At 42.5% G+C, this 13,108-nt stretch overlaps 1 protein-coding gene across 1 annotated transcript; it reads left to right on the top strand.

Moving 5' to 3' along the window:
* Window positions 1–7,213: 7,213 nt before the first annotated feature.
* LOC147902738 (uncharacterized) lies at window positions 7,214–9,051 on the top strand. Its single transcript, XM_087374020.1, has 2 exons — window positions 7,214–7,706; window positions 8,412–9,051. Exons 1-2 carry the CDS (start codon window positions 7,417–7,419, stop codon window positions 8,653–8,655), a joined length of 534 nt encoding a protein of 177 aa, XP_087230146.1. The 5' UTR covers window positions 7,214–7,416; the 3' UTR covers window positions 8,656–9,051.
* The last annotated feature ends 4,057 nt before the right edge of the window (window positions 9,052–13,108 follow it).

Consider the following 13,108-nt stretch of genomic DNA (forward strand, 5'->3'; position numbering starts at 1 on the left):
AATTAGTTTCCTTCATGGATGATTTTTTCATCTTAGTTTTGTTAAGAAGCAAAAATTTTATATTGCTACCGAAAGTCTGTATGCCTTAATAAAAATAACTATTTGAAATATTCACCAGGTTTTGAAACTGTTATGCAAAAAAATGTAAGTTTCGCCAGGATTTACATCATTTACTTCTAAATTTAAAAGGAAATACATAAATTTGTGTTTATGTTGTATCAATATTGTGAGACTAAAAAAACTATCTTGACGAGCTTTCGCCAGGATTTTATATAAATATATAACTATAGCTTCGATAAAAACATCCCTCATTTCCTTCCTGCTTATTATCAACTAGACAATGCATCAAGATGGGTGATCCCTTCCAACTCATGTTTAAAGTAAGTGCACTTCTACCCATTCAATTCTTTGATATTCCATATTCTAAAATAATGCAACATATGTGCTTCATCTCAATGCATATGCCCTTCTTTCTCGAGGGCCTCTTTATTTGATAGTTGACCTACTCTCATATGCTATTCGAATCAAAACACTTCTAGCTATAGCATCTTCATAAAATAGGTATATATAATAAGAATATCCATTCAAACCACCCTTTATCTAGCCCCATGGCCTTGTAGAATACCATGTCCAATAGGTTGGCCAACAAACTAGCCTTTTTAAAGGAAAAGTAGCGATGCTACCAAATAGGTCAACAGTACAAATTCACTTTTGTAAAATACCTTGTCCTGAAACCACTCTATTCCTAATCAAGTGCCATGCAAGTTGCCCTTTGTCTAATAAGGTTCCATGCAAACCACCGTTTGCTAAGAGAAACTGTGAAACCCTCCCTATTGGACAAATGGAGACCCTAAGCTATCTTATTTGAGTAGCCTCTTCTTAATGAGGATGTAAACAACCCTTATGGATGTCTTGAAAGGTTGCCAAAGAAGAAGCCAGGCTTTTCACTTGTCCTTTCATTTCATCATTCTTATAGTAGATTTTTGATGTTAAGCCAATTCCTAACCATAATTTGATAATTGATTGCAATCACCATACATCTCTCCCCCTCCACCTCATTCTCTCCCCTAAGTCTTTGTAATATTAGTAAATGATACCTACATCTTGTCTTTGAGAATGTCCCATGTTTCTTCCACCAATTTCCAGCCCATATTAGTTAAGGAATTTTGACAAAATTAATTTGATCCCCTATATCGCTTTTGTACAAATAGCAAATTTTGAAGTTTTTTAAATTATTGTGTGATACTAACATCACAAGGTAGTAGCTGCTTATACCAAAAGAATTATCAAATTGAAGTATGATTAGGTAAGAAGGAGGAATGCATTTATAGCATAAGGAGTGTCCAAGAAAAGGTTGAGGTATGATACATGTGATTCACAAGGAAAGGACTTAGATGAGATACATGTGATTTTCTAAGAAGGGATAAAAAATGACACATGTGATTCTATGGAATACCTTTCTCTTATCTAAGTGATTTAATGTTGCATGATTTATGGAAGGTGGCAATAATAATTTATTGTAGACAATGTAGAGATAACGAGATTGTGTTTTTCTACTAAAGAAGTTAAAACATTAATGATAGGTTGGTGACATCTTGATTATTTCGATTTCATGAAATCAATTAGGACACTATAACTGACTGTTGCATAGGTCAAGTTGGACACCTCACGCCAAAATTTTCAACATGTTTTGAAAAAGAAGGTAGGCAAACTCAGAGAACCTTATGTCATTTTTTATGGTGGGCTCACACTATGGATTCTCTCAAATTTCTCACAAATTTAACAAGACTTGTGCATGTGCAAGGATTTGGGAATCCCATCAGACTTTTGCAATAGTGGTTGATAAGTATTTGGTAGATGAACCCCACCCTGGAGATAGTCTTTACATGCCACACATTCTCTCCTAGTGGTGCAAATGTAAATTAATGCCAAATAAGATTTACGAATCCAATGACTAACGATTGCAAAAATTTTCACGATGGGCCTATATTTTTTTTCACAGGCAATGCTATGGAGTAGCTCTACATAATTTTCATGATGGGCCTATGAAGTAAAGTAGCCATTGCCCCCTCTTTTCTTCCCATGGGCAATACTATGGAGTATCTCTATGCAATGAACTCCAATCCAAAGAGAAACTTCTCACGAATTGCAAAATAAATATGTTGCCTCGTCTTTTCTAACCCTCGATAAGAGTGCAATTAATGTGAGAGTCAACCTTCACCTCACTAAACAATCCTTCATGTGCCTAAATTTGTGAAACTTATCCATTTGTGCCATCCCTATGACCATACATTATTATAAGGCATGAGTTTGCTCGTTTGTTTGCTTTTTGAGAAAAGGGGGCCGTAGGTGGGGCAGGTGTGTGTGTGTGTGTGTTAACGGATAGCATTATTGTAAAGCATGATAACTTAATTATGGTCTAGTTGAGTCCCCAATCGAGTTCCTAGTCATGCACGTACTTTCAACCCAATGCACTCTTCTATTCTTCCTTTTCAAGGATGAGAAAAATAATGGACTCACTAACTTGCTTGCAAACAATATAAGAACCCTCACTTTACATCTATACTACTATTGTAGCTTTTAGTTGAGCGATTTAAAATTCATCTTATTTAGTTGTAGCTTTAGTTGAATGATTTAAAATTCATATTTATCCACTTGCTTGAAAGAACCTTCATACCTAACCCCTCAAACATCGTTAACGCTACAATTTATCACTTTTATAATGACGCACTTGGTCTTGCAAGCTTTTGCTTGCAAAAACCAATATTGTCAATCTACATGTGCAATTGACCATTCAATCTAAAAGTTGGCTCTTTATTCATGGGTATTGTCTTACTTCCACTGTAACCAAGGGCACCAAGTAGGGTTGCACATGCACGCACACCCATGCCCATGTATACATACATACATACATACATGATATATGTGTCTACCTCTCTCTCTCTCTCTCGCTCTCAATACATTAATTAATTAATAAACCAAATATATATGTACATCGCATGCGCGTGCACACACACACGCATGCACACACACACATATGCACATGCGCATGCATGTGCATGCACATATGCACATGTGCATGCATGTGCATGTGTACGTGCACATGCGTGCGCGCATGCACACACACACACACACGCACATGTGTGCATGCATGCACCCTCACACACGTGTGTGTGTGTGTGTGTACATTTATATTTATGAGATGTCGCTTATGAAGGGCTATTAAAATATAATTTGCATGCATGGATTTTCACACATGAACATGTCTCTTTCCATAGAATAAGCTATTCCTAATGCATATATCCACCCACATGCATTGCGTAGGCCCTTAAGAAAAGGGAAATCCTTGAAAGTGCTAGGTGATAAACCACCCCCTTGCTTGATCATAGCCGTGGATCATTAATATCCTTGCCCATGGGTCAGAAAGCACCACCAATGCCTCTCATCCCTTATGCCTCTCTAGTTGACCTCCATGCCATTGACCTCTCATCCCTTATGCCTCTCTAGTTGACCTCCATGTATGAAAATGCTTATACATTACCCATTTTCTAAGAAACAAGATTCGAGCTTCCATTGGTCACATATTACCATAATTTTGTTTCATACAAATATTGTGTGTAATTGGCCGACCTAACGGTTATCCACTCTAGGTAGGGCCCTAGATGTGCGGTGTTTGAGGAATGAGATACCTTTTCCCAAGAGTAGACTAAACCTTATGTTTTAATATGTGACCTACCTAGAGACATAGTCTTATTCAATGTGATGAGATATCATTATGTATAGAGAGACGAGTGTTCGAGTTTAGGCCCTTAAGTGAGGGCAATCCAATTTCTTTTGAGAGCATGAGGGAACTTTGATTTGTTGGCTATGTTGATAAGGTGTGACTTAATGTTGAGTCAACATAGTTGTTAAGTGTTCTATTTAGATGATTTAGCATACCATGGTTTGATGTAGAACAACATAGGCCATAATCCTTATCTAACCCCCATCCATCTTGTGGAAGGCATGTTGTGTCTCTGTGAAATTGCTCCGTTATCGGCCTTGGGTTGTTCACACTGGGAAAGGTACAAATGGCAAGATCACGATACTTGAATTGATAAGGGTGAGATGGCTTGACCACCACTACCTACCAACATCCAAGATGATTGTGGTTTTGACCTAACAAGCCAATTCTAGAATTGCAAGTGCGATTATATGCCATCCCTTGATCCAAGCACATCATCGGGCTAGGGTAGGGATGACGACCTTTCCTAGCACCACCTCATCAAGATTACATCTTAAACATGTTTCTTTGTTCTTTCCCTATGCTTGGCAATAATACATATGGTGGATTGTGCACCTTGTTCCTAGGCACAAGCCTTCAAGGACTAATAAACCAACAATCATTTGTTGTGAGAGCCTCATGGAAAGCCTCCTTTCCTTTTTCTTTTGGGGGGGACCTGATGGAAGGCTTGTTACATTAGTATGAGGTAGGTTTATGTAATGGCAATCACAATATTGAGAACAATGGTGTCTATACTTGTCCCCATGGCATATGAACCGTTGGCCCTACCATATACACTTGCCCCCATGGCATATGAAACATGCCAATCCATTATAGGGGGTTGGAACTAGGTATCAAAGCTGAAATTGTAGGTCACTTGCCAAGTTTGTGTAGCAAAGTCTAATCATATCACGTGAGATAAGGTGAGAGCACATCAATTTAAGACATTATCATGTTACTCTAGCTAAGTATGGGGGTGGGCAGAGGTACTCTCTCCCTCTTCCTTTTTTCTTGAACAAGATTGGACAGGTCACCCATCGGGTTTAGCCATTTAGCTTAGCTTTAGTGGTGATGGGTTGCTCAATCCTAAGCTCTTTGAAGTGGAGCTCATTGTGCTTGTAATGCAAGACCTCTAGGGTGTTACGCTTCACACCACTTTGGACATTTAATATACACGGGCTTCATTTTGCATGCGCTGAAAGTAATGCCTAAAGGAAGCTTTTTAATATCTCAAAGTAGTGTGTGGTAGTTGGTTCAATTTATTGGAAAGGCCTCTCTAGAGGTCTTTTTTGTTCATAAAAAAGGTGGGCACGTAAGCATTTTGTATGTTGACAATGAATTTTGGTGATGTTGATGACAAGAAGGGAACTTGCTTGGCTTTGTGATTAAGAGAATAGGTGGCTAGGATTTGTCCTGCATTAGCCTATGATTGTGGCGAATGCCTGAGGAATGTGGGCATGTGAGAAAAGCCATGTGGGTCTCCTATAGTTAGATCCCGGATTTTCAAAACTAGCTACGAGATTGAGTGTGTAGGCGAAGGAGTGGTGTGGAAAAAGGCTGTCCCCATGGACTAGAACTTTCCTCAGACTACCTTTTGAATCATCGGCCGCTCTTTTGCACACTACTCAAAATCCTTCGCAACCGAAGGTCAGTCCTCGCGGAGTGTTGGAACTCCTTTACCCAATAGTGCTAGGGAATGTTTTGGGTTCTCTAGTTGCTAAGGGATGCCTTAGTCGACTCCCTGGAATGTGGGATATTCGGAAAGAGTAGGTCGGGCTTGCAAAAAGTGGGGTTGGTTGGCTAGTTCTTCCGTGGGTAATTGCACTTGGTTCTTCCTTGTGCTAAATCCCAATGGATTGCTTCGATGCGTGATGCGACAAAGGGTGGTGGGTGGAATCTTCTTGGTTCTTCTGGGATGCTAAGGGTGTTTATCGACTACCCCATTGTGGGTGTGGGCAAGATTGCTCGACCACAAACCATGGATGGGCAAGCTTGCTTGTCCATGTTTAAGCGACATCCTTGATGCATTCAATGCACCATGAGTAGATGTGGGTGAACATAGTTTTGTAAAAACACCCTCAAGGTTGTTTACATACGATCCCCTCATGGGCATGCCCATTGGCAATATTGCCCGCCCACGTCCACCAACTGCAGGCTAGCACCATGGGGTTTGTTTCCACGGTGTGGGGATACGACCCTCATTCTGGCACCGATGGTGGCGAGAGGCCATCCTTTGATTTCAGGCTACATGAAGCTACATTCGGAGGCGTTTGACGGTGAGTGATGGTGATGGGAAGGCCACTAGCTCACAATGTGATTGGAAAATATAGGAAGGGCTTAAGGCTTCCCATTGGTTGGTGGGTGGGCACTCTGCCCTTTCTGGCTCGAGTGCCCCAAAATGGCCACTAGCTTAGTTTGGCTGGGAAATACAAGGAGGGTTGATTGGCTGGTGGGTGGGCACTCTGCCCTCTACCACTGCCGTGAGCACCCACAACGCCCTGCCTTGAGCATGGCCACTAGCTCAGTTGGTTGGAAAATACAAGGAGGGCTGAGAGGCTTCCCCTTGGCTGGTGGGTGGGTACTCTGCCCTCTACTGCCACCGCCGCCACTGTGAGCACCTAAAACGCCAAGACGACGAGTTGAGCAATCTTTGTTGGACAGATGTGTCGGCAGATGGGAAAGCGAGCAATGGCAATTGTGTGAGATGCAAACGAGACGGAGAGAAAAGAGCATGGCAAGGGGAATGGAGGCCGCACCTACAACAGTGAAGCTGGTCGACGAGAAGCTGCAGGGTGGCGGAGGAGATGCAGGACGTCCTCCAGGAAGAGCTACCACATGCACAACAAGAACAACCCATGTGAGAAACGACATGTGGCACAAAGAGATTAGAGTAGTACAAAGAGCCACGTGAATAAAACTTACCCAGAAAAAACATCCAAAGCGCCATGAATTTCGCAACATGTTAAAAAAAAACGCAGCCAACAAGCACATTGACACGAAGAAGCTTCGAATTGGCTTCTTAAACAAAACACCGTTAATAAGAGTTTAGAGTAGTACAAAGAGCCACGTGAATAAAACTTGTCCAGAAAAAGCATCCAAAGTGCCATGAATTTCGCAATGGGTCCAAAAAAAACGCAGCCAACAAGCACATTGACACGAAGAAGCTCCGAATTGGCTTCTTAAACAAAACACCGTTAATAAGGCCAAGCGGGGGGTAGGCTAGAAAGGCTTGCAAACGCACACGCATTCGAGGAAGGTGTGGGAACTAGCATTCGGGGGAGGAGTGGGAACTGGGAACAACAGCAACAGAGCAAGAGGCAGATAGTCGGTAAACGCTCTGAATCTTGAGGGGAAGTGGTGGGTTAAGTTAGAGAGGGTGAAGGCTTCAAGTTTGACTAGGAGAGAGAGAGAGAGAGAGAGAGAGAGAGAGAGGGGGGGGGGGGGGGGGGCAAAACGGACAGGAGGCAGTTGTCTGTGCTGTCTTGCAAAACAAGCATTTTTCTTCTTCATCTTCTTCTTCTTCTTCTTCATTTTCATCTTCTTCTTCTTCGCCTGCTGTTCTTCAGAGCTCCATTCCGCCATAGCCACACCTCCATCTTCCTGCTCCTCCATAGCCACCCTCCTTCCCCTCCTCCTCCTCTTCCTCCATCGCCATGGCTGAATCCTCCCCCCAGCTTCCCTCCCACACCAATGGCTCCTCCGACTCCTCCCCCTCCCCCCTCCCTTCCTTCCACTCTTGCCTCCCCCACCTCGTCTTCCATCCCCCCCTCGCCTCCGACGCCATCGCCTTCTACAAGCGCGCCTTCGGTGCCCTCGAAGTCTCCAAATCCCTGCACTCCAAGCGCAAGGCCGACCAGGAGCAGCCCCTGCTTCTGCATGCCCACCTCAAGTTCGGCGGCGCCGAGATCATGCTCTGTGACGAGTCCGAGCTCACGGGTCCCAAGTAGGAGCACGCGGGGCAGGGCCTTCGCTTCTCTCCCTCTCTCTTGTTTTGCATTCTTGTAGCTTGCTTTGGTTAGGAAGTCGCTTGCTAGATGGTCTTTTCCGTGCACGTTTGGTGTTTTTCGTGCGTTTCTCTGTTGTTTGTCTGTTCGACATGCCTGGGCCTGAGGGACTCCTCTGTCAAGCGTGCTTTTGGGGAAGAAATAGTCGAAAATGTCACCAAGAGTCTGTGTGTCTTTCACCGTTCGCATTCGTGTGCTGCTCGTGTTCTTAAAACGGTACATCCTAAGAGTTCCGCGCAGAAATACTGGATAATCGCAGAGGAATGCTACTCCGACAGTCTCTCTCTCTGCAGTCTACATCGTTTGCGTTGTCCTGTCCTTCAAACCCGGTGAGGTGCAATTGGTGTGCTCTTCTTTGTTTCCAAACGGTTTCCGCAGCATAAACCTCTTCTTGAAACGCCTCCGTGGTGGAATCGGTGTGCACTTAGTCGTTCTACAGTTTGAATGCTCTCCATGATTTGTAGGACCTTACATACTGTGTCGTCTTTCCTGTTGGCCGTTAATAACGACAAACGTCCCCAGTCATCGCTCTCAAATCGCTTTAATCGGTCATTTGTCTATCTTCTACAGTTCTGTACTCGGTTGGGGGTTGTAGCCGTCGAAATTCTCCTCTATCTGACTTCGCTCCCAATTTCCTCATGCAGTGTGAAGTCTCCGGTGTCTCTCAACGGAACTAGCGCCATCTTCCACCTGGAGACAGATGATGTGGATGCAGCCTACGAGCGCGCCTTGGAAGCAGGCGCCAAATCCGTGGAGGAGGTAGCAGATCAGCCATGGGGAATGCGTTACGGCAAGATTGTCGATCCTTTCGGCTTCGTGTGGAGCCTGGGTACTGCTCTCAAAGACGTTCCCGCTCCCGTGGAGGAGCCGGTAGCTGACGGACAGTAGACGACGCCTGTGGCCTCAAATTCTGCAGTAAATAACAGTCGTTAGTAGTAGCAACACAGGAGAGAGGAGTATGAAGACGCTGTTGGAGGTTAAGTAGGAAATTCAAGCCCCTGCCGTGGAGGGGCTTGGAAAGCACCAAAGGTGCAATTTTAGGAAACAGGACAGCCCGAAAGCTCAGACTCGAGGTTGTTTTTTGATGTATACGGTAGGTATGGAGGCTCAGGAGGTGCCTGGAATTGTAGCCAGTATTCTCTCTGTTTTGTTTTTGTGCTACGAAGAAAAAACATACACATTTCATGAAACGAATGTACTCATGCAGGCTCATCAGGAAGTTCTTGGGATTGTGGCCTGTTTTCTTTTTGTTTTGTGCTATGAAGAATGGAAACGTTTCGTGGATATACTTTGGCAAGGCGGGAATGGTCCTCGTGCTGATAGGGTAAATCGCGTCATGGATAGGGTCGAGTCTTTGTTTAAAGTTTGAAGTGCGTCACTCTGTGTTTCTGTCGAATTGTGTCATGGATAGTTTGGAGTCTTTGTTGAAAGTTTGAGGTGCGCGTCAGTCTGTGTTTCTGTCGTCCTGACTCCTTTCCGGTATGCTAGGGAGGAATGGATATGAACTTTGAAAGATTTGCGTACGCGTGCAGCCGCATCGTATTTCTGGATTATCTCGCATTGAAGCCGCATGTCTTTATATTTCGGCGATTCCGGCTTTTTTAATGCGTGCCGTGATCTGTGTGTCGTTTTTCAGCTTCTTTTTTGGCCGCTCCTGATCTTCCGGGCTCTTTCCGAGAAGTAATGTCAGACGTGCTGACCGTGATTGATGTAATCTGCAGTGTGCACCGGCAGCCTGTAGACATTGTTAGGGTTTTGTTTGAGTTTTAACTTGTCTGTTTTATGTGAGAAGCTGTGGCTCGTTACCTTCTCTGCTTTTAAATGTAAGAATTCTGAACTTTGCACTTTTGATATCTGGTCGCTTGTGTCGATCTGCTGATCTTCTAAAGAAAACTCTGCAGTTATTGCTAATGCTAGAGCTGTTTTGACTGTTTCAAACTTCAGAGTGTGCCATTGTCCATTTCCTGCTTCTCATTCTTAGTTGGAACTAGTGCTATAGAGAATCGAAATTTCTAGCTCTCTAGCACAGAATCCGTTGTAATTTGACGGTTTTCAAAACTAAAACCGAGGCTAGGTACAAATCTGAGCCGGTGTTTGGCCGTTATAATAGCCTGTAAAAAATTACATCAAGCTCGGTTTTTGCAAGCACCTTGATAGGGCCTTGGATGGTTCACCAATCTCTTCTGGCCTTCAGAAGCTCATGCTAAGACATAACAATTTCCAGGAATTAGCTAATCTTCTGTGGGAACGGAACTGGCCGTTAGCAGTTTCATCACTGAATTCACCACCCCTTGGGAGTCCTTTCTGTAACCTCGAGGATTGCCTTCTCATCCTATCAATTGGAAGGTTTGGAACGTAATTATCTGCTTCGCTTCATGCACATAAGCTTCCAGTCACAAGCTGAAGCTGCTGTTTGGGTGTGCTAGATTAAGATAACCAAGTTGGACCTTTCAGTTGCAGAGATTTTAAATTTAACTTTGCTATTCAGTTGAGTCATATTCTATGTGTAGGAGACGACTGATTTAGTTTATGTTAAATGTTGTAACGGTAAGCTCCGAATCTTTTTGTGGACTCAATTCTAGTCTAGGACAGGGTCTACGACGGGCTTCCTCTCTCTCCTCTCTCTCTCTCTCTCTTTGCTACGTGGAGCCCTCTTTTGCCTAGATCATGACTCTCCTCTAAGTGCCATGTGGAACCTTGTCCATTAGAAAATATAAATATAAATATAAATAAAAGCCTCCCCCCTTCCCTTTGTACCCAGCCTCCCTCACAAACTCTGGCGCTCCTCTCACTCTTTGGTCCATGTTTTGTACGTGCTTTTGATCTTTGATTGACTTTTAATGAGTTGTTTCAGCTCCTAGTCTCTACCTTGATGCTCTCCACATATAAGCCATCCTCCTTGTAAACCTCGTGTGGGTCTTGGTGGTTGAGGAGTTGGTTCGAGTTGTGTGCATGTGTCCAATCCTTTGATGAGTCGTTTCAGCTCTTGGCTTGTACCTTTACATTAAATCTCTCTCTCTCTCTCTCTCTCTCTCTCTCTCTCCAAGTTGTGTGCATGTGTCCAATTCTTTGATGAGTCGTTTCAGCTCTTGGCTGGTACTTTTACATTAAATCTCTCTCTCTCTTTCTCTCTCACCACACCCACGTGCGCATGCGCACACCATTTTTAGGGGGGTAATACTCGATATTATTATGTGGGAAACCAAAACCCTACATGAAGTACAAAAGCTAAAAAATACAATGATGAGCACAAAGCTCAAGAAGAACTAGAGTGAGGCACAAGGATTAAATGATCTAATGTCAACCTCTAGGTTCCTCGAAAGTCTGCAAAGAACAATTTCACAAGTATCAAAATGAAGGTGTTGATCCCCTTACGATTCTTGCAAATTATAGTGGTGTATTCAAAAATCTTGGAGTAGCATAGGGGGGAGAATGGAGAAAAAGTTCTAAATTAAAAGAAGTATAAAAAATTGCTTCTTACACAGGTATTTTGTGAAAACTTTGCCACATGAGACTCTGGGGCATCCAAGTGCAACTTTAGAGCATTTAAAAACATATCGCATGGGCCATATCCTCGGCTACCACATTGGAATCAATAGGAACAACGATATTTAAAACAACAATAACATGTGAATGAGCGACTCTATAGCCTCTGCATTGCAAGTGTCATTCTTGAAAAGCTCCCGAGGTACACCTGAAAGCACAACTGGTTGCGACTGGGAGTGAGGGATAGGAGATAGGCCACCTCTCAACTTCCTTCCATTACTTCTCAGTAACTTAGAAAGGTAACTTCTCCACCAAACCTCTAGGAGGTATTGTAGTTTTGCAACGGAGGAGGATGAGCGTGACTTTCTTGTAGAGAGCACTGCCAAGCAAAATGACAAAGCTTTGGGCATGTATAACATGCATTTGGAAAGGATGAGGACATGTCCAATCTGACATCAAAGGCAAGCAAGGATGGGCACTTGCTTATCACAAAGAATACACACCCTAACATCTCTTCTCGGATGAAAAACGTTTGCTGGGAAACATAAAGAACACGCAAGCAAAGTTGAATAGTATGAACATGAGGAAAGAAAAGGATCAGCAGTGATTTCAATGTAAGCAATAGGATACATGTTCTTTATTTGGATCAAAACGGGATCCCAAAACATAACATGAGCCAAAAAAACTTCGCCCCAAACATCACCTATATTGACCAAAGAGTAAAGGATATTTGGTGATGCACACTTAGCATTCTAGTTTTTAATATAATAACGTGTATTGATTTTTTCAAAGTTAGACATGCTTGAAAGTAATTCATGTTGAATTCCAATTTTTGTAGACTATTGTTTGAAAATTGTGTGTGTGCGTGCCCGTCCGCATTGCGTGTGACTTGTCGAATTTGATGTCAAGGCCTATAAGAATCCCTTTTAGTAGCCCTGTTGCCATGACAAGATGTTGATCTCGCATTGCTAGCATATATATTTTGTTGGTAATAACAACCGTGGGAATCAAGCTATGTAATTTATTTAAAAAATGATAAGACTGATGTACCGTTTGCATATCTGAAACTTTTTTGTTTCTGCTTGGTGGTAGTCGGTTGTTATAGTTGTCAATGAAGTCTCAAAGATCCGTATAATCATTGAACCCATTGATGTAAGCAAATGGGTGCTCATCTGCATTGTTGAGTAGAGAAAATTGTTTTGTTGTGAGGCAGTAAGTCATTGTGATATGTGTACCTTTTGAAGAATATTTCATTCGAAGAATGATGTTTGTATCGAATTTGCAAACTCTAGCAAAAACAAAGAAAAAGTAAGTCTGGTGTGCAATGTTAAACCAATACAAATGCGCATAAGAAGAAGGTGCTCATTAGAATACGTGCACAAGAACAGGGAAGAGAAGGGATAGGGGAAAAAGATAAATGCATACATAACATATGGTGGAGAGTCGGGCACAACTCTCTTTGAAAATGTATAATCATAGGGGAACATGTCTTTCCCCCATTTCAAAAAGATCACCACTTCTTACAATTTCAAAATGAGAGTCCAGGAAAAAATAAAAAATAAAAAATTATGAAATCAATTGCATGGAATCTAAATTCTAGGAACTTGAATTTGTCTCATAAAAGAACATATCTTTACAATATTTGACATGATTGCTCATTATTTTTGAAAAATTTCATCATACCTTATTTTTTTTTCAAGTGCTATCTTTGCATGCCAAAATGTGAAGGGGCATTCCATGATTTTTTATCTTAGACAAGTGGGAAAACACATCCAAGTTCTAATATTTTGCTCTAGTGTGGCTCATGGGCCTAAGTTTGGCCATCGGATGTACGGCATCTAGTCTATTATGCTAG

The sequence above is a fragment of the Dipteris shenzhenensis genome, chromosome 4 (genome assembly GCF_047967505.1).
Source record: "Dipteris shenzhenensis isolate YYH24624 ecotype China chromosome 4, Dip_SZ_1.0, whole genome shotgun sequence".
NCBI classification, from domain to species: Eukaryota; Viridiplantae; Streptophyta; class Polypodiopsida; order Gleicheniales; family Dipteridaceae; genus Dipteris; species Dipteris shenzhenensis.

What these genes read in the sequence shown, in the direction of transcription:
- LOC147902738 (XM_087374020.1), top strand. Translation starts at nt 7,417, where the DNA reads ATGGCTGAATCCTCCCCCCAGCTTCCCTCCCACACCAATGGCTCCTCC. An exon ending in TCCGAGCTCACGGGTCCCAA is followed by an intron (nt 7,707 to 8,411) that starts GTAGGAGCACGC and finishes TTCCTCATGCAG; the next exon opens with TGTGAAGTCTCCGGTGTCTC.